Source organism: Salvelinus alpinus, chromosome 7 (assembly GCF_045679555.1).
Source record: "Salvelinus alpinus chromosome 7, SLU_Salpinus.1, whole genome shotgun sequence".
NCBI classification, from domain to species: Eukaryota; Metazoa; Chordata; class Actinopteri; order Salmoniformes; family Salmonidae; genus Salvelinus; species Salvelinus alpinus.
The window spans coordinates 19,096,767-19,116,739 of NC_092092.1; the positions used below are offsets into that span (position 1 = coordinate 19,096,767).

At 43.0% G+C, this 19,973-nt stretch overlaps 1 protein-coding gene across 22 annotated transcripts in view; it reads left to right on the forward strand.

Annotated features, from left to right (window-relative positions):
* The window catches only part of LOC139580539 (neurexin-1a-like), a 605,221-nt gene that overhangs the window by 207,359 nt on the left and 377,889 nt on the right, over positions 1-19,973 (forward strand). For 15 of the 22 annotated variants that reach the window (XM_071409319.1, XM_071409321.1, XM_071409331.1 and 12 more), the window contains 5 exons: positions 691-992; positions 2,753-2,776; positions 3,972-4,133; positions 17,222-17,488; positions 17,616-17,790. In XM_071409319.1, coding sequence (XP_071265420.1) covers positions 691-992; positions 2,753-2,776; positions 3,972-4,133; positions 17,222-17,488; positions 17,616-17,790 — 930 coding nt within the window. The remainder of the gene's footprint in view (positions 1-690; positions 993-2,752; positions 2,777-3,971; positions 4,134-17,221; positions 17,489-17,615; positions 17,791-19,973) is intronic. The other 7 variants (XM_071409323.1, XM_071409326.1, XM_071409330.1 and 4 more) reach the window with 1 other exon arrangement.

Sequence of the window (19,973 nt, forward strand, 5' to 3'; positions counted from 1 at the left end):
CATTGGAGAATATTGTATTGTACTATGATGTATCATTGGAGAATATTGTATTGTACTATGATGTGTCATTGGAGAATATTATATTGTACTATGATGTACCAGTAGAAGGGTTTCCTCTTCAACGTGTGAAGCATAAACCAAACCAGTGGTTCTGGTAACAGAATCCTTGCCTTCAGATTGGTTTAATCATGTTTGAGTTTGAGGAACGTAAAACAATTCCAGCAAATTCATAAAAAATGCAAATGCGCAGTGAACTTGAACTTGGTACACTTTCTTGTCCACACTACCTTGTCCTCACTACCTGAGATACAGGTAAGGATTTGAGACAAGGCTTCATGTTGATTTTTGGGGCACCATGGGTACCAGGTCACAAGGTTTTTCATGGTTTTCAGTAATGCAGCCCATTGGAGGATCGAATATAAGTACACATTTAAGTACTGTACAGGACAACCATTCCTTAGGAGAGCAGTCTTTGTAAATGTCCATATCATCCCATCTTATCACCCCAAGTCGAGTCCAAACTGAATGTGAACTGTTATAACCTAACCTTTTTGAAATCTTCCTATACCTTCTGAACAGCTAGGTGGACAGCTAAGCAGGCCGAGCTATATGGAATGTAGGAGTTGCTCTTCTTCCCTCCCTTCCTCTATGTAAAACTTAATCCTTCTTTATCTTTGTGTCCTCTCATAGGAAAGGAAGACTACGTGGCGACCTTCAAGGGATCCGAGTTCTTCTGCTACGACCTGTCCTTGAACCCGATCCAGAGCAGCAGCGACGAGATCACCCTGTCCTTCAAGACGTTACAGAGGAACGGTCTGATGCTTCACACGGGGAAGTCTGCAGACTACGTCAACCTGGCCCTGAAAAACGGAGCTGTATCGCTGGTCATTAATTTGGGGTCTGGGGCCTTTGAAGCTCTGGTGGAGCCTGTCAATGGGAAATTCAATGACAATGATTGGCATGATGTCAAAGTTACAAGGAATCTACGTCAGGTAACAGTAAAATGGGTGACTGCGATGGAGAATTAGTAGTACACAAATTTAGATGAGCCCAATTTGATTGAATTTGATTATTACAATCAAATAAATTTGACCCATTTTGGAATAAGTATTTCGATTGATCGTAATAATGATTTGATCTGTAGTAAGACATGAAGAACGCGGTGCTGCATTTGAGCAGGGACATATCTAGACCAGTGATAATTTTTCAAATAAAAAAAATGATAATGGAATATCAGAGGCATCAATAGAGGAAAGACCATATGAAAAACATGGGGGCAATGCAAATAGTCTGGGTAGCCATGTGACTAGATGTTCAGGAGTCTTATGGCTTGAGGGTAGAAGCTGTTTAGAAGCCTCTTGGACCTAGACTTGGTGCTCCGGTATCGCTTGCCGTGCTGTAGCAGAGTGAACAGTCTCTGACTACGGTGGCTGGAGTCTTTGACAATTTTTAGGGACTTCCTCTGACACCGCCTGGTATAGAGGTCCTGGATGGCAGGAAGCTTGGCCCCAGGGATGTACCACTTTGTTCAGAGTTGCTGATCTCTGAGTCATCCATTCCTCTATATACTGTAGTTGTGACCACAATGAACATAATGTATTTACTTTTAGAGGATCAGCCTTTTTGTTGTTGACCTCTGGGTCTTTGGCTGCTCAACACATGCTCAACTGTTACACCCCCAAAAAATAGAGAAAACGCAAAATTAAGAAAAATAAAAGCAACACAGTTTACAAGCAACACAGTTTGCTTTATGACATATAGTTGGAAGTATAGAACATACTGGTTTTATTGAGGATCTCTCGTACGGCATTCTACCAACACACTAGCTCTCTCTAGATGTGTTCCTGCTCAGATAGTAGTGGATTGTTTGTTTTGAAACGCCACACTGACAAAAAGTTAAAAAAATATATATATATATAAATATTGATATGATTTCAGTAATGTTAAAATTGTATTTAATTGTGAAAACATTAAGAATGCATAATGAAAGTGCATGCTCAACGGGGGAATCCAATCTCCATTCTCGTTCTCATTCTGTGTCAGGGTCTTTGCTTTGTTTCATTACAGTAAAGTGATCCTAAAGTCCATCAATAAGACCATAATGGAGGTAAAGTAATGTAAGATGAGTTCCTGACCACCGACGTCCCAACGGATGGGATCGGTCGGAATCTTGGTCTGTAACGGGTCTTGAAAATCATGAACATGGTCCTAAACTGGTCCTAATAATGAAAGAATGTATCAAATGAACCCAAAGATCTGAAAGACTTTCGTTAAAGAGGGTCGACTGATGCGCTTTAGGCATTCTCTCTTATGAACCATTTGATGTCTGTCAATCATACCGTGTCAGAGGGGTGGGGGTTGGGGTTGTTGATGCCTACCCAGGCAGTCCGGTCTACGAGTCCGGTCTAGGGAGTCACCAATCGATCCAACGCTGGCTAGCTCACTTCCACTTGTGGAGGCATTTTCGCTAGTCTTTCTTAGTCTGCTTTTTATCTTGTAAAAATTACTTATTTTGCCCTTTTTTACTCTATGTTACTAACATGCTTTGAAAAACAACAACTAACATGTCATTCATGGAATGTGTCATACTACTAACCAATCTCTTTTTTTAATGTTTATTAACAACAACAACAACAACAACAAACTCAGCAATGTACTAACTTTTGGTAGTTAACCATCATCTCTTTTTTGAGTAACTATCGTTATTCTGTTCACAGTTTTTAATTTCCTTTCTCCCCCCTTTTCCACAAAGCACTCAGGCATTGGACACGCTATGGTAAACAAACTACATTGTTCGGTAGATATCATTCTAATTGTTTCTTAGTTTGGGTTTGCCGTGTGTTTCTTTTCTATATTTTCTTACTGTAGACGTCATTAACAAAAAAAGGGGAACTGCGGTTGGTACTCTTTCTGCTTACGTTTTGACCTTTTTATTTTTACTATATTTTCATCCGTTGGTTGGTTTTCACCACTTCCTGTTATTTTTACTTCCTGTCTCCTGTCCAATCACGTTTTTAGGAGCATCGTTTCGAGCCTTTTGCATCAAGCAGTGGTTAACAAAGGAGGACCCATGTCTGACTCCTGCCTGGCTGGCCTGATGCTCATTGGCTCAGCCAGTGTTCTATTTCCCATTCACTCTGCATGGCATGCATTCTGAATGCTGCGCTGTACGCTGCACATGCTCACACTTCCCGACCACTCGTCCAGTCCAGCTGTCGTTGTCATTGGTGCTTTTAATTTTTTTTGCACGATCCACCAATCCTGTGCTTCTGCATACATCCGACACAAGCGCAAAGTGTCGGACCAAAACAATTTTTCCTTAATTAACCTATTAACTAACACCATCTTGGGGAACATTTCTTTTTGTGTGCTCACATGCAAAAGGAAAAGACAAAACACCTTACTTTTGTCTTTCTGAAAAAACTAATTTTTGTGTATTACGCTAAACGCTAAACCTGTGGTTGTGGCTTCTACTCGCTTGCTGCTTTCTATATCTAACCCAGTCGCACGCTGTTCTTTTCTTTTCTTTTTATTAGAAAACAAACTGCTTATTAACTTTTACTAACATGTAACCCTAGCGAAACTAACCTAGATAACATTCTACTAACACCATTTTTGTGTCTGCTGAAATTCCTTTTGAGTTGCAGTAGGGGCTAACTTACTAACACACTTAGTCTGGGGCAACTAACTAACTTCCTAGCTAACTAGCTTTATCAATTCCTTGGGGGGCTAGCAGTCTACATCTCAAACTACTAATCCTAAACTGGACAAAATAAACAAAAAAACAAGAAAAAAATAAAAAACAGACATGAAAATGGGTTTCTATAATCTTTACCAAAAATCTATATAGAGGAAAAACAATACTATCACAGACTCAGAGACTATATATCAGAGGCAGAAAGCCGCTGGACTGAGAGCTCTGATGGGCTATCTGAGAATAGCGTGTCCTTTCCCTGTGCTTTGTTGTCTAGGTAACTATATCCGTGGATGGGATACTGACCACCACAGGGTATACTCAAGAAGACTACACCATGCTAGGCTCCGACGACTTTTTCTATGTTGGCGGGAGTCCTAGCACGGCTGACCTGCCTGGATCACCTGTTAGCAACAACTTTATGGGTTGTCTGAAAGAGGTAAACACCAACACGCTGTGCTTATTCTCAGGGTAGAGGAGTGGGCATCATATCAAACGCTGTGCAATACTCTCAGGTTAGGGAGTGGGCATCACATCAAACACTGTGCACTATTCTCAGGGAAGGGAGTGTGGAGTGTACAGTACATCACTGGGTACACACAAGGAGTACTGAACAGGCCCTTGCTCTTCCAGACACACTTTTCTTTATTTTAATCATCTCTAAGGGACTGTTGCATGCTAGTAGATACTCATAGACTTTCAGTCACTGCGCTAACTCTAATTAGCATTGGCTCGCAAAACTACCTCCAACACTGGACACAAAGACATACTGTACAAATGGTACCCAGAAGTTCATCTGACTCTAGGGAAGTAGATAACGGGCCTTATTGCCAAAATCCTGGAGTGACCCTTTAAACAAACACACGTTCTCCTTCTCCTAATCCCCCCCCCCCCACACACACACACGAACACACACCCCACTGTACCCCACCAGAGCCCCTTCTCCTCTGTGTGGGAGTCTCCCCAGGTTTCATGCAGCTCTGCCAGGTGAATTTCCATGACCAGTTCCAGGGATGCGTCCCAAAATGGCACCCTATTTCCTAAATAGTTAATGACCAGAGTGTACTATAAATGGAATTGAGTGCCATTTGGGACAAAGCCCAGCACTCAACACTCCATAGCCTTTACTGACATACCTCAGGGGGTGGAGAGGAAATATCCTGCTAGGAGTTTAGGAGGCTAGGAGACTTCTGTTTGCGGAACCATTAAGTTCTAAGTCAGAGTTCTAAATCAGTTCCCAATCCGTTCCAACATTCCGTACACCTCACTGTCATACCTCAGAGGGGGGTCTCCTGCCAAGACAATTCTGTTTGCAGAACCTAAAGCAGGGGTTTTAAATTGGATACAAAATCTTTTGCTGAACACAAATGGTATACTGTACTTATGCACTACAATCAAAAGAGAGAGACGCTGAGAAAGACGTTCCTGTCATATCAGGATCAGACTATTCAAGATCCAATTGTTCTCTGTAGTTTCAAAAGATGCTTCGCAATAATATTATATGATATATATATTATATAGAGCAAATAGAAGGTATTCAGTAGTCCTACATGCTGGAACACGCTGGTAAAGGGAGGTGTTTCCATGTTCCCATTCTGTTATGTTCTGCTAAATATTACAGTGGGTGCTTAATGGGGATGCTGACCCAAAAAATGCATTGTAACATCAGCAGACACCAAGGAATACAGTCCACTCTCGAGAAGTAAATCTTCCAAGAAGTGCAATAAAAGGTTCCCTTCATGTATCTTATAATTTCAAAATAAGTATTCTCTCTCTCTCTCTCTCTCTCTCTCTCAATTCAATTCAATTCAAGGGGCTTTATTGGCATGGGAAACATGTGTTAACATTGCCAAAGCAAGTGAGGTAGATATTATACAAAAGTGAAATAAACAATACAAATTAACAGTAAACATTACACATACAGAAGTTTCAAAACAATAAAGACATTACAAATGTTATATTATACGTATATATACAGTGTTGTAACAATGTACAAATGGTTAAATGACACAAGTTAAAATAAATAAGCATAAATATGGGTTGTATTTACAATGGTGTTTCTCTCTCTCTCTCTCTCTCTCTCTCTCTCTCTCTCTCTCTCTCTCTCTCTCTCTCTCTCTCTCTCTCTCGTAAACTCTGTCCATTTATTTTTCCTTCCTTCCTAAAATTCTCTCTCTCTCTCTCTCTCTCTCTCTCTCTCTCTCTCTCTCCTCTCTCTCTCTCTCTCTCTCTCTCTCTCTCCTCCCCCCTCCTCCTCCTCCTCCTGTTCCTTGTGTGGTGTCCTACATTTCTTCCCTTCTGCTCCCCCTACATTTCTTACCTACTTCTCTCTTCACCTCCAACCGAGCATCTCGTCCTCACGGAACCTAACAGATAAGTTCTGAGGCGACAGTCTTAATAAGCAGTCAGGGTGTAGACCACATGTCCACGCTCCGTCACTACCTCGTTAGCGCTAGGAGCTCGTTAGGAGCTAGAGCTCGTTAAGGGGCATGCATGTCTTCGTTAGAGGAGTGGCTCTGAGGTGATACATGGAGGTGCATCCCAAATGGTACCCTATTCCCATAGGGTTCTGATCAAAAGTAAGACACGATATAGGGAATATGGTGCCATTTGGGACGCAGCAATAGAGCTACTGAGAAGACAAAGAGAGCCATCTAGGCCTGTGTCGGTGGTGCCCTCCTTCCAGTCTGATAGGCTGTTTCCCAAATGGCACTCTATTCCCTATATAATGCATTACTTTTGACGAGAGAAGAGAATAGGTAAAAGGGTGCGATTTGGACTGCACACACCTAGTCCTGTCAGTCCACCACGTCACATGGGGGCACAGAAATCCTCCTGTCTTTTGGGGTTTTCTGGGGTTAGATCAAGGCATTTATCAGCAATGTTGTGGTGCCATCCCTCAAGATTGTCTATTATATTGACAAGAGAGTCAAGTGACAGCTCTAACAATGGAATGGGGCGCGTCGGGAGAGTTGTTTAAGATACTCTTCAAAAAGGTAGAGTTTCAAACATTTTCGGAATATGGGCAGGGACTCCTCTGTCCTGACTTGTTCCGCAATTGGAGTGCTGGGATAGAGAAGAGCTTTGACTGGGCTGAGCGGTAGCTGCCCTCTATGCTAAAATAGTTATATACATTAGGAGTCGTCTATCAATCTCTATGAAAAGTTGCCGAAATGCCACTTGCGTCCATTTACATCAGTGCATAAACTAATCATCATGGAACCTCTATTAGATCAAATCATCTTCACCTAGTTCATTAGCAATGACTTTGTTGGTTTACCAAATTCAACTCTCATACACCTCCATGCCAAAATGTCCACAGAAATCCTACCTTCTGTGGTTTTCTGGCACTGCGATCAAGGCTGGAGTGGGTTGGCAGTTGGCAATGATGAATAAGGCCTGTAGTTGCTATGAAGTGTCCCAGTGGAAGAGAGTCAGAGAGGGTCCCCATTTATCCCAGTCCTTTCTTCCTAAAGCCATCTAATGGGGCGCTGGCAGAAAGCACTGTGTGTGTATTTATAACATATGTCTGGCAGAAATGAAAGAAGTGTATCGATGTGGGGTTACATCAACTCACATCCTAATTCTGCAGTCCTCCTTGTTACCAGGCCTTATACTGTATATCTATGTACAGTGTATGTGCCAGTTTAGTTTAAGTTAAACTGGCACATACAAAGTCTGGAGTTGACCATAACTAACAGGCCTTATTATAGTATAGTATGTAGTATAGTCCCATGTGTGCCAGGTGGTATCAGCTGTGAGCACAGTTACAATGGAAGTACAACTCTGTTTCTAATTCTGGAGACGCACAGATTATATTTCTATGGTGTTAAAAAAATACTACAGCTTGTAGGATACTATGCACTGTAGTATCCCTTGATCATTTATTTATTTAACTATGATAGCCTAGGAACAGTGGGTTAACTGCGTTGTTCAGGGGCATAACGACAGATTTTTACCTTGTCAGCTCGGGGATTCGATCTTGGTTACTAGTCCCACGCTCTAACCACTAGGCTACTTGCCGCCCCATAATGGGTAGTACTTACTATATCATTTTGTAGTGTACTGTAGAATATTATAGTAAATACTACAGCGTTATCCACACAAAAAACACTGTAGTAAATACTACAGAAATGTCAGCAAAAACACTACAGTCCGCAAAAACACGACATTTGTAAGCTATAGTAAATACTGCAGTATTTAATTTGCATATACCATGCCCATGCCCATTCTCTGCAAGTTATAGAGAGAGCAGAACCTCTTGAATCTGTTCAGAAACCAGTCCTACCTACCTACCGACCTACATGGTATGGAAAATGAGCTGTTTTTGTATTTCTTCAGTAGGTTTCTTCAAGGAGAAATCTCCCCACTTCTATGTAAAAAATATATATATATATATATATATATATGCTTGTAAATATTACAGTAATGTCCCCAAAAACACTACAGTAAATGCTGCTGTATACCATACTACAATGCGAAAAAACACTACAGTAAATACTACAGTAAATACTACAGTCCACAAAAAAACTGCAGTAACTACTACAGCATACTACAGTAATTACTATAGTATATACTACTCTTTTTTTCTACAGTATTTGGGTCTTTCTATAAATAATGGCACCAATGTGTGACATTGGGATCAACATATCAAAATGATTTGAAACAAAAATAAAAAGGATTTTCATGCAGTTCTGCCTGTGTACTTAGAGGAATAAAAGTGAATATATGCAAATTGTCTCATAACTCCAGCTATACAACAACATAGGACTAGGATTATACATCCTTTAATCAGGGTTCATACAGATATTGACAAGTCAAATTCATGGACTTTCAGGGACTTTTTCAAGCACTTAATTGTAATTTTCAAGGACATCAATGTTATACAATTGTATAGTTTATATAATTGTAGATGTAGGGCCTAATATATAACCCTTCCCCCCAAAAGCATGCAAAAAGTGTCCAAAAAGTAGGTCATTACCACTACAACAATAATGATTTCTTGGGCAGTGCCAATGCATTGATATTATAATTATTATTACATTCTAAAATATGTGAGAATATTGTCTGACAAATAAATTGGATGCATGGAGATTTTTCTGTAGCCTATGTGGCTGACGCAGGCACACATAATAAAGCCAGGAATAGCAGTAGCATTAATCTCACTATTTGAATCTCACCATCACTGTTTTTATAATGAGAAAGTGACCAAGCACCAGGTTCCTTTTTTAATGGAAGGATTTGTATGGAAAGCCAAGTTGAAGCCAGCATTAGATGTTGTTGTCCTCATAATAACCACACGTGGTTATACTTCAACAGAGTAGCACAACACCCTTCAATTGAATCAGCGGGAAACAAATGAAGGTGGCCACGTCTCTCACAAAAACTAAATCACAGATAAGTATAACGGAGCAGGAGAACTTATACATTGGTTACAATAATTACAAGGACCTTTCAAGCACCAAATTGAGGAAATGTCTGATTTTCAAGGTAGGCCTATTCCAGTACTTGCATTTCTGAGCTCCAAATCCAAGTAGGCTACTTCAAGCCCCTTGTGTTCATTAAAATGACAGGTGTAACATGGTAAACAAAATGTATTAGTCATGTTATATCATTACCAGATCATAGTGTGAATAAGCCCACTAGGCTATGTCATTATTTGTCATTATATCCAGAATAATTAATAGGAATAGCGTTAGGTGTTGCTTCTGTCCTATACACTTGTGCACAGTTGACTGTGTCCACAAAAACATATGAAACATGAATTCATTACCTTGATGCTTTCTCTTTTAAATCTAACGATTCAATTCGCTAAGGATATTAGATCCAACACGGATCCAGGCACAACTCGCTTCGCCGGCATAACGAATAAAACACCAAAATATTCTGGACATTCCTCGCGAACACCTTTTTCCTAGCACTTGGGCCGTTGTTGTATTGCGTGTGCTATCACAAATGCTGTCCGTCACTTGACTGTCCTTCAGAAAATTCCTTCCTGGATGATGATGTGTGAAAATAACACGGCGTAACTAATCAGGTGGACACCAAATGCGCATCCAACAAGAATTATGCAAAGTTATTGAAGAACCACGTTAATGACAGTTTCGATTTAGGTATTAAGTATCAAGGTAAGAGGACTCTTTCGGTTAGAAGCATTCGATTTTGCATTTGCGTACTGTACATCATTTTGTATTTGTGTGGGCCCATGTAAATTGTTTGCACCCCGTAACATAAGGAATACAAGCAATGTTACACTGCATTTATTTCTGAGATCTCTATACAAAAAACAGTCCTAGAGCTAGATCCAGGATTCTTACAGGGTTTACAAGTTCAATGTCTAATTTAACTGATTCATGTTTAATATATGATATAACGACAACTTAGACTGCCATAAATGCAAGGACAGAAATGTTATGTTTTATGTCACACGATTTTGGACAAATCCGTCAAGACACCAACCATGATAAAGGGTTAAACATAGGTTTTAAATCAACTTGTGAATTTTATTGAATATAGCTATGATTTCCCCTTATATCTTAATGCAATGACATAAAAAACATTTGCAGATTATTATCAATGACTTATCAACAGCTGTAACAAGTTGTCCAGCGTTGGAAGTACTCACTGTTACCCTGGTTTATAGAAAGACCCATTTATACTATAGTAAACTGTAAATACTACAGTACACTACAGCAAATACTATGTTCCGCAAATCCACAAAAACACTACAGTGAATACTATAATATTCCTAGCATAGCATACACTATAGTACTTTTTCATGTGGGTAGGTCTTGTTATAGCCCTACTGTAGGCAATAGTACCATGTTGTGACCTTTGAGCAGAGTGACAACCTCTTTGCAGCATCTTGATTTGTCTGTTGGATAACATGTAAACATAAGCCTCTACTCAGGTCAATTCAGCCTGGCTCTGCTCTGTGTGTTAGCAGTTGTCTGAGGTTCATGAAATATGATCCCTATGCTGTAGACAGTGGTCCCAGGATGATGACATGTGAGCTCTGTTCTGTTGGCAGTGGTCCGAGGATGATGACATGTGAGCTCTGTTCTGTTGGCAGTGGTCCCAGGATGATGACATGTGAGCTCTGTTCTGTAGGCAGTGGTCCCAGGATGACATATGACCTCTGTTCTGTAGGCAATGGTCGCAGGAAGATGACATATGAGCCTTGATCTGTAGGCACTGGTTGCAGGATGATGACATATGACATATGAGCAGTGATCAAGCAGTAGCAAGTTGCCTTAGCAACTCTGATTGATGACATGTGCCTGGGCATAGTGCGCACACACACACACAGTCACACAACCAACCAGTCACACATTCACACTCTCCATCTCATGTGCCATGTTTCAGAATATGTCTGCAGGTCCCAGTTCTAGCTGCCGCTGTACTATTCTGTTGTGATGACAAAACACCAGTGCTGTAATAGCCTAGATGTCATGGCCCCAGTCTGATGACAAATTAGTGCAGTACCATTCTCCTTTATTTTCTCTCTCTCTCTCGCCCCTTCAGCTCCTCTATAGAGATATCATCCACCTCCCACCCTCCCGCTCTCCCTCCCCCCTCCCACCCTCTCTAACACTCCTGCCAAGAGATTATTGTGAAATCGGTTTTGTTTCCTTCCCAATAGGTTTCATCTACACTCTTAGAAAAAAGAGTTCCGAAAGGGTTCTTTGCAGTGGGATAGGGTTCTATAACTTCCTAAGAACTGTTTTTGGAAGAAAGGGTTCTTTGACGATTCTTTGGAAGGCAAGAAGGGTTCTACATACTGTACAGTCGAACCATATACTGTATCATATTTCCAAGCATCATCTATTGCAGGGTGACTTCAGAATATAATGTTTTAAAGTGTGTTTTTGCATGTGTATTTAATGCTACACAAAGGGACAGCTCTAGCAGGGAAGAAATTTGGCCAACTTCCACTTGTAAAAATGGAATCCGATGACGGTGCCACGTTGAAAGTCACTGAACTCTTCAATAAGGCCATTCTACTGCAAATGTTTGTCTATGGAGATTGCATGGCTGAAATAGCCAAATACTTAATTTGATGGGGTGTATTGTCACAAATAATTACATTTTAAAGGTTAGTAAGGCTGGTGGAACCGTTCATAGTGTGTTCTAGGAAGAATGTTTAGATGATAAAATGGTCATTGTTAGATCCCTTAATAGAGTGTTCTAGGTCAAACCATATACAGGGGGTTCTATGAAGAACCCTACATAGAGGGGTTCTAGGAAGAACCTTTAGATTATAAAATGGTTCTTGGTAGAACCCGTCATAGAGGGTTCTTGGCAGAACCCTAAATAGAGGGTTCTAGGTCAAACCATATACAAGGGGTTCTATGAAGAACCCTACATAGAAGGTTCTAGGTAGAACCAAAAAGGGTTCCCCTATAGGGACAAACCGAAGTACCCTATAATGGTTCTACTTAGCACCTTTTTTTCTAAGAGTGTATTTTCATGGCATATTTTTAAACACAGCTTGAAAATTGCACCTGGCGCTGTTACAGATTTTTCAATGCCCTTTTATCAAGCTTTTATTGATACCGTTTCTTAGAAGGGATAAGATGATCTGTATCCAGTTCTGTGTATATTGCCTCATGTCAGTGCCCCACTCTTCAAACTGTTTTTGATTCTTGAAAGAGATAAAATGATTTAAGATGACATGTAAAAAGTGAAATATAAAAAGTATCCAGACAATTCAGATAGATGTCTGTATACTGTACCCCTTTGTTTAAATTGAGTGTAGTGTAATCTAGTATAGTGTTTATTATTTTGCTTTTTTGGAGCTGTTCGAGCCATAATATGGACTTGGCATTTTACCAAATAGGTCTATCTTCTGTATACCACCCCTACCTTGTCACAACACAACTGATTGGCTCAAACATATTACAGTAAGAAGGAAAGAAATTACACACATTAACTTTTAACAAGGCACACCTGTTAATAGTAAAGCATTCCAGGTGACTACCTCATGAAGGCAAAGGGTGGCTACTTTGAAGAATCTCAAATATTAAATATATTTTGATTTGTTTAACACTTTTTTGGTTACTACATGATTCCATATGTGTTATTTCATAGTGTTGATGTCTTCACTATTATTCTACAATGTAGAAAATAGTAAAAATGAAGAAAAACCCTGGAATGTGTAGGTGTGTCCAAACTTTTGACAGGTACTGTACATTTACAGAAACCCTTATAGATTAAGTCATTAACACAGTTATAATGACCACTTCTTCTAACATGTCTTGGCAGCTCTCCCCGTTTCTAACGGTGTATACTCACTAAAACCTAATCGACTCTAAGGTGCTTAAAGATAATGTGTGGATAATGCAGTCTGTGCAATTAGGAGAGCCATCTACACTACCATGTGTCCCAAATGGCACACTGTTTCCTACAAAGTGCACTACTTTTGACCAGTACCCATAAAAAACATGCCTAACTTTCTTATCCACTTTCTTATCCACAGTATCCACAAAACTTGTCACATATTTTCAGATACCTACACACAGCGTCATACAACTTATCAGGTAGAGACAATTGTTCAATTGGTACATTTTATTCAGGGCAGTACGGTACTGTACGATGATGCTTGTCATCAGTGTTAAGTGGATTTTTCCTTCTTAATGGCATTATAGCCTGGTATTTAATAAAGTAGTGCTGATTCAGCTTTAGGCTAGCTGCTGTCTCTCTGTTGTCCTGGTGTACGTCCCAAACTGTACCCTATTCCCTATGTAGTGCATTACTTTTGACCAGAGCTCTATGGGCCCTTGTTAAAATTAGTGCACTACATAGGAAATAGGTGGCATTTTGGGACATAGATTCTGTAGCTCTGCTGTCAGCTCCTGTGGAGTGCATTGTGTCTCTGAGGTCAGTGTGTAGTCTGATAATGCATGGCATGGGTGTGTGTGTGTGTGTGTGTGTGTGTGTGTGTGTGTGTGTGTGTGTGTGTGTGTGTGTGTGTGTGTGTGTGTGTGTGTGTGTGTGTGTGTGTGTGTGTGTGTGTGTGTGTGTGTGTGTGTGTGTGTGTATATGCGTGTGTGGGTGGGAGCCTGATGAATTTAGATGTTTGTGGATTGGTAGTGAGAGGCACATCCATCATCAGCAGGGTATATTTTAATCAGGTTTCCTGCTGAGGCCTTAATCAGCGTTTTTACTGCAACACCTGCATAGTGTACAGCTGTTAGCTCTCATTACTCTCATCTCTCACTTCACACACACTTAGTCACCTCCCTCCCTCCACACAAGATACCCACCAACCCACCCAACCACCCACCCATCCTCCCTCCCTCCCTCCCTCCCACCTCCCTACCTACCTACCTCCACACACCTCCCTATCTACCTACCTACCTCCACACACCTCCCTATCTACCTACCTACCTCCACACACTTACCTCCCTACCTCTACACACCTCCCTACCTACCTACATCCCTACCTACCAGGGCCGTAACTACATATGAGGACACCGAGGTCCAAACCTCTGTCATTTTTTCCCACAGGGGCCCTGACCTCCAGGGGGCCCCCATTGATTTTGATAATCACTTTCACTCAGATATCATATTATCATGGCATAAGTCATGGCAAAATGTGTAGAATAGCAGGACATTTGCTTTAGACTTCAAAAATGTCTACTTCTGTGAGTATTTAATTATATTTTTCTATCCCAGTGGTGAGTTAATGTGAGATAATGTGTAGCGGCTAATTGTATAGCTACAGTAATAGGCTATGTGTTTGTAGATGGACTGAGGTGATGTCTTGGCTAAGGGGGTGGTTTGAGTTCTGCAAACAGAATTCTGACATACACACACACTCCCAAACAGGGGGTGCATACAAAATGGCACACTTTAAAGTGCATTACCTTTGGCCAGTAGTGCATTATTCACAGAAAAGTGTCAATTTCCGGTCATACACTTCCAAACATTGCTTGTGTCCGAAATGGCACCCTCTTTCCTGTACTGTATGGATTTAACCTTCCCTCCCCTTTCTTCCCCTTTCCTGTACCGTATGGATTTAACCTTCCCTCCCGTTTCCTGTACTGTATGGATTTAACCTTCCCTCCCGTTTCCTGTACTGTATGGATTTAACCTTCCCTCCCCTTTCCTCCCCTTTCCTGTACCGTATGGATTTAACCTTCCCTCCCGTTTCCTGTACCGTATGGATTTAACCTTCCCTCCCGTTTCCTGTACTGTATGGATTTAACCTTCCCTCCCCTTTCCTCCCATTTCCTGTACTGTATGGATTTAACCTTCCCTCCCCTTTCCTCCCTTTTCCTGTACTGTATGGATTTAACCTTCCCTCACCTTTCCTCCCCTTTCCCTCCTCTTTCCTGTACTGTATGGATTTAACTTTCCTCCCCTTTCCCTCCTCTTTCCTGTACTGTATGGATTTAACTTTCCTCCCCTTTCCTCCCCTTTCCCTCCTCTTTCCTGTACCGTATGGATTTAACTTTCCTCCCTTTCCTCCCCTTTCCCTCCTCTTTCCTGTACTGTATGGATTTAACTTTCCTCTCCTTTCCTTCCCTTTCCCTCCTCTTTCCTGTACTGTATGGGTTTAACTTTCCTCCCTTTCCTCCCCTTTCCCTCCTCTTTCCTGTACTGTATGGATTTAACTTTCCTCCCCTTTCCTCCCCTTTCCCTCCTCTTTCCTGTACTGTATGGATTTAACTTTCCTCCCTTTCCTCCCCTTTCCTCCCCTTTCCCTCCTCTTTCCTGTACTGTATGGATTTAACTTTCCTACCATTTCCTCCCCTTTCCCTCCTCTTTCCTGTACTGTATGGATTTAACTTTCCTCCCCTTTCCTCCCCTTTCCCTCCTCTTTCCTGTACTGTATGGATTTAACTTTCCTCCCCTTTCCTCCCCTTTCTCTCCTCTTTCCTGTACTGTATGGATTTAACTTTCCTCCCTTTCCTCCCCTTTCCCTCCCCTTTCCTGTACTGTATGGATTTAACTTTCCTCCCCTTTCCTCCCCTTTCCCTCCTCTTTCCTGTACTGTATGGATTTAACTTTCCTCCCCTTTCCCTCCTCTTTCCTGTACTGTATGGATTTAACTTTCCTCCCCTTTCCCTCCTCTTTCCTGTACTGTATGGATTTAACTTTCCTCCCCTTTCCTCCCCTTTCCTGTACTGTATGGATTTAACTTTCCTCCCTTTCCTCCCCTTTCCCTCCTCTTTCCTGTACTGTATGGATTTAACTTTCCTCCCCTTTCCCTCCTCTTTCCTGTACTGTATGGATTTAAATTTCCTCCCCTTTCCTCCCCTTTCCTGTACTGTATGGATATAACTTTCCTCCCTTTCCTCCCCTTTCCCTCCTCTTTCCTGTACTGTATGGATTTAACTTTCCTCCCCTTTCCTCCCCTTTCCTGTACCTTATGGATGTAACTTTCCTCCCTTTCCTCCCCTTTCCCTCCCCTTTCCTGTACCGTATGGATTTAACTTTCCTCCCTTTCCTCCCCTTTCCCTCCTCTTTCCTGTACTGTATGGATTTAACTTTCCTCCCTTTCCTCCCCTTTCCCTCCTCTTTCCTGTACTGTATGGATTTAACTTTCCTCCCCTTTCCTCCCCTTTCCCTCCTCTTTCCTGTACTGTATGGATTCAACTTTCCTTCCTTTCCTCCCCTTTCCCTCCTCTTTCCTGTACTGTATGGATTTAACTTTCCTCCCTTTCCTCCCCTTTCCCTCCTCTTTCCTGTACTGTATGGATTTAACTTTCCTCCCCTTTCCTCCCCTTTCCCTCCTCTTTCCTGTACTGTATGGATGTAACTTTCCTCCCTTTCCCTCCTCTTTCCTGTACTGTATGGATTTAACTTTCCTCCCTTTCCTCCCCTTTCCCTCCTCTTTCCTGTACTGTATGGATTTAACTTTCCTCCCTTTCCTCCCCTTTCCCTCCTCTTTCCTGTACTGTATGGATTTAACTTTCCTCCCCTTTCCTCCCCTTTCCCTCCTCTTTCCTGTACTGTATGGATGTAACTTTCCTCCCTTTCCCTCCTCTTTCCTGTACTGTATGGATTTAACTTTCCTCCCTTTCCTCCCCTTTCCCTCCTCTTTCCTGTACTGTATGGATTTAACTTTCCTCCCTTTCCTCCCCTTTCCCTCCTCTTTCCTGTACTGTATGGATGTAACTTTCCTCCCCTTTCCCTCCTCTTTCCTGTACTGTATGGATTTAACTTTCCTCCCTTTCCTCCCCTTTCCCTCCTCTTTCCTGTACTGTATGGATTTAACTTTCCTCCCTTTCCTCCCCTTTCCCTCCTCCTTCCTGTACTGTATGGATTTAACTTTCCTCCCCTTTCCCTCCTCTTTCCTGTACTGTATGGATTTAACTTTCCTCCCTTTCCTCCCTTTCCTCCCCTTTCCCTCCTCCTTCCTGTACTGTATGGATTTAACTTTCCTCCCTTTCCTCCCCTTTCCCTCCTCTTTCCTGTACTGTATGGATTTAACTTTCCTCCCCTTTCCTCCCCTTTCCCTCCTCTTTCCTGTACTGTATGGATTTAACTTTCCTCCCTTTCCTCCCTGCACCAACCTAGGTTGTGTATAAAAACAACGACGTGCGACTCGAGCTCTCCAGGATGGCCAAACAAGGTGATGCCAAAATGAAGGTTCACGGCATTGTGGCTTTTAAATGCGAGAACGTGGCGACCCTTGACCCCATCACCTTTGAGACCCCTGGGTCCTTCATCACGCTCAACAAGTGGAACGCCAAGAAGACGGGCTCCATCTCCTTCGACTTCCGTACCACAGAGCCCAGCGGGCTTCTCCTCTTCAGCCACGGAAAGCCCAAACAGGCTCCCAAGGTGACTTCCCTATTATGTTATTTTATCTCTTTTATTGCCTCCTGATTGTTTTTGAAAATGTTTGACTGTAAAGTGTGTTGTGATTTTAAATGCACTTTAAATAAAGAATGATGGGATTTAATTCAAGGATTCCAAGAGCCCCCTGACACTGAAGGTGGACTTCTTTGCCATCGAGATGCTGGATGGCCACTTGTATCTACTGCTGGACATGGGGTCAGGGACCACCAAGACCAGAGCCATCAACAAGAAGGTCAACGATGGGGAGTGGTACCACGTAGACTTCCAACGGGACGGACGATCAGGTAATAACATTTTATTTTTCTGTTATTGGTATGACAGATTTTGGAGGAGGCCATGGTGCCATGATTTGAGTCTTTAATCCTCGTAAGGGTTTCCTGCCCTCTCTTCCACTGCGTGTAGACATAGTAGGAATTCTGTCTGACAACTGAAAGCATTTAGTCTGACTGCTGAGCGAGTTTCGTCTGTCAACTGAGGGACTTCCAAATATGGATGACATTGTAATAGTGATGAATAAATGAAGCTACATTACCTCAAACAGTCACCATATTATCATGCCAGTAAGGCAATCCCTCTCTGTCTTCTCTCCCACTGTGTCCTCAGTGCCTCTCCGAGCATCCAGTGTTACACACACACACACACAGCCCCTCCGAGCCCCCAGTGTTACACACACACACACACAGCCCCTCCGAGCCCCCAGTGTTACACACACACACACACACAGCCCCTCCGAGCCCCCAGTGTTACACACACACACACACAGCCCCTCCGAGCCCCCAGTGTTACACACACACACACACAGCCCCTCCGAGCCCCCAGTGTTACACACACACACACACAGCCCCTCCGAGCCCCCAGTGTTACACACACACACACACAGCCCCTTCCGAGCCCCCAGTGTTACACACACACACACACAGCCCCTCCGAGCCCCCAGTGTTACACACACACACACACAGCCCCTCCGAGCCCCCAGTGTTACACACACACACACACAGCCCCTCCGAGCATCCAGTGTTACACACACACACACACAGCCCCTCCGAGCATCCAGTGTTACACACACACACACACAGCCCCTCCGAGCCCCCAGTGTTACACACACACACACACAGCCCCTCCGAGCCCCCAGTGTTACACACACACACACACAGCCCCTCCGAGCCCCCAGTGTTACACACACACACACACAGCCCCTCCGAGCCCCCAGTGTTACACACACACACACACAGCCCCTCCGAGCCCCCAGTGTTACACACACACACACACACAGCCCCTCCGAGCCCCCAGTGTTACACACACACACACACACACAGCCCCTCCGAGCCCCCAGTGTTACACACACACACACACACACAGCCCCTCCGAGCCCCCAGTGTTACACACACACACACACAGCCCCTCCGAGCCCCCAGTGTTACACACACACACACACACAGCCCCTCCGAGCCCCCAGTGTTACACACACACACACACAGCCCCTCCGAGCCCCCAGTGTTACACACACACACACACAGCCCCTCCGAGCCCCCAGTGTTACACACACACACACACAGCCCCTCCGAGCCCCCAGTGTTACACACACACACACACAGCCCCTCCGAGCCCCCAGTGTTACACACACACACACACAGCCCCTCCGAGCCCCCAGTGTTACACACACACACACACAGCCCCTCCGAGCCCCCAGTGTTACACACACACACACACAGCCCCTCCGAGCCCCCAGTGAAACCATTTTCTGATCCCTGTTGATTTGCTTATCTAAGCAGCAATTTGTTAGCGTGTGTTCTCAGCCAAGGCCCTGGCAATGTCACGGTGCAAATTACATACGCCCCCCAACCATGTTTACTGCTCCTTCTCCACTAGTGGGAATTACATTAACTGTTTCAATACTCCATGAAGCCACACAGAGCAGAGCCATACAGCTACACACACACACACACACACGTATCCACGCACGCATGCATGCACTATTGAGTAGGAGGTCAGAGTTCACTACAGAACCATCACAGCTGTGGCCTTGTTCATGTTACTGACTACTCTAGCACAGAGAGGAGAGGAAGGGAGTAGGGTAGAAGTGTGTGTGTGTGTGGGGGGGGGGGGGGGTAGAGGTGAGGAGGAGAAAGGAGGAGAAATTTAGAAACCTTTTAGCAGAACATTTTTTGTCGAACATTTCAGGCACATAATAATTATGTTGTGTGAACCAAAAGCAACAGCAATCATTTGACTCCTCCTGTGACATGGTAGACCAACAGTGTTGCACTGTGTTGAGACATGCGACTAAACCCACTGGATGTATCATGTTATCACAATTAGATTTGCTACCCTATTATCCCTCTATTTAGCTGTATCTTCCTTCCTTCCTTCCTTCCTTCCTTCCTTCCTTCCTTCCTTCCTTCCTTCCTTCCTTCCTTCCTTCCTTCCTTCCTTCCTTCCTTCCTTCCTTCCTTCCTCCCTCCCTCCC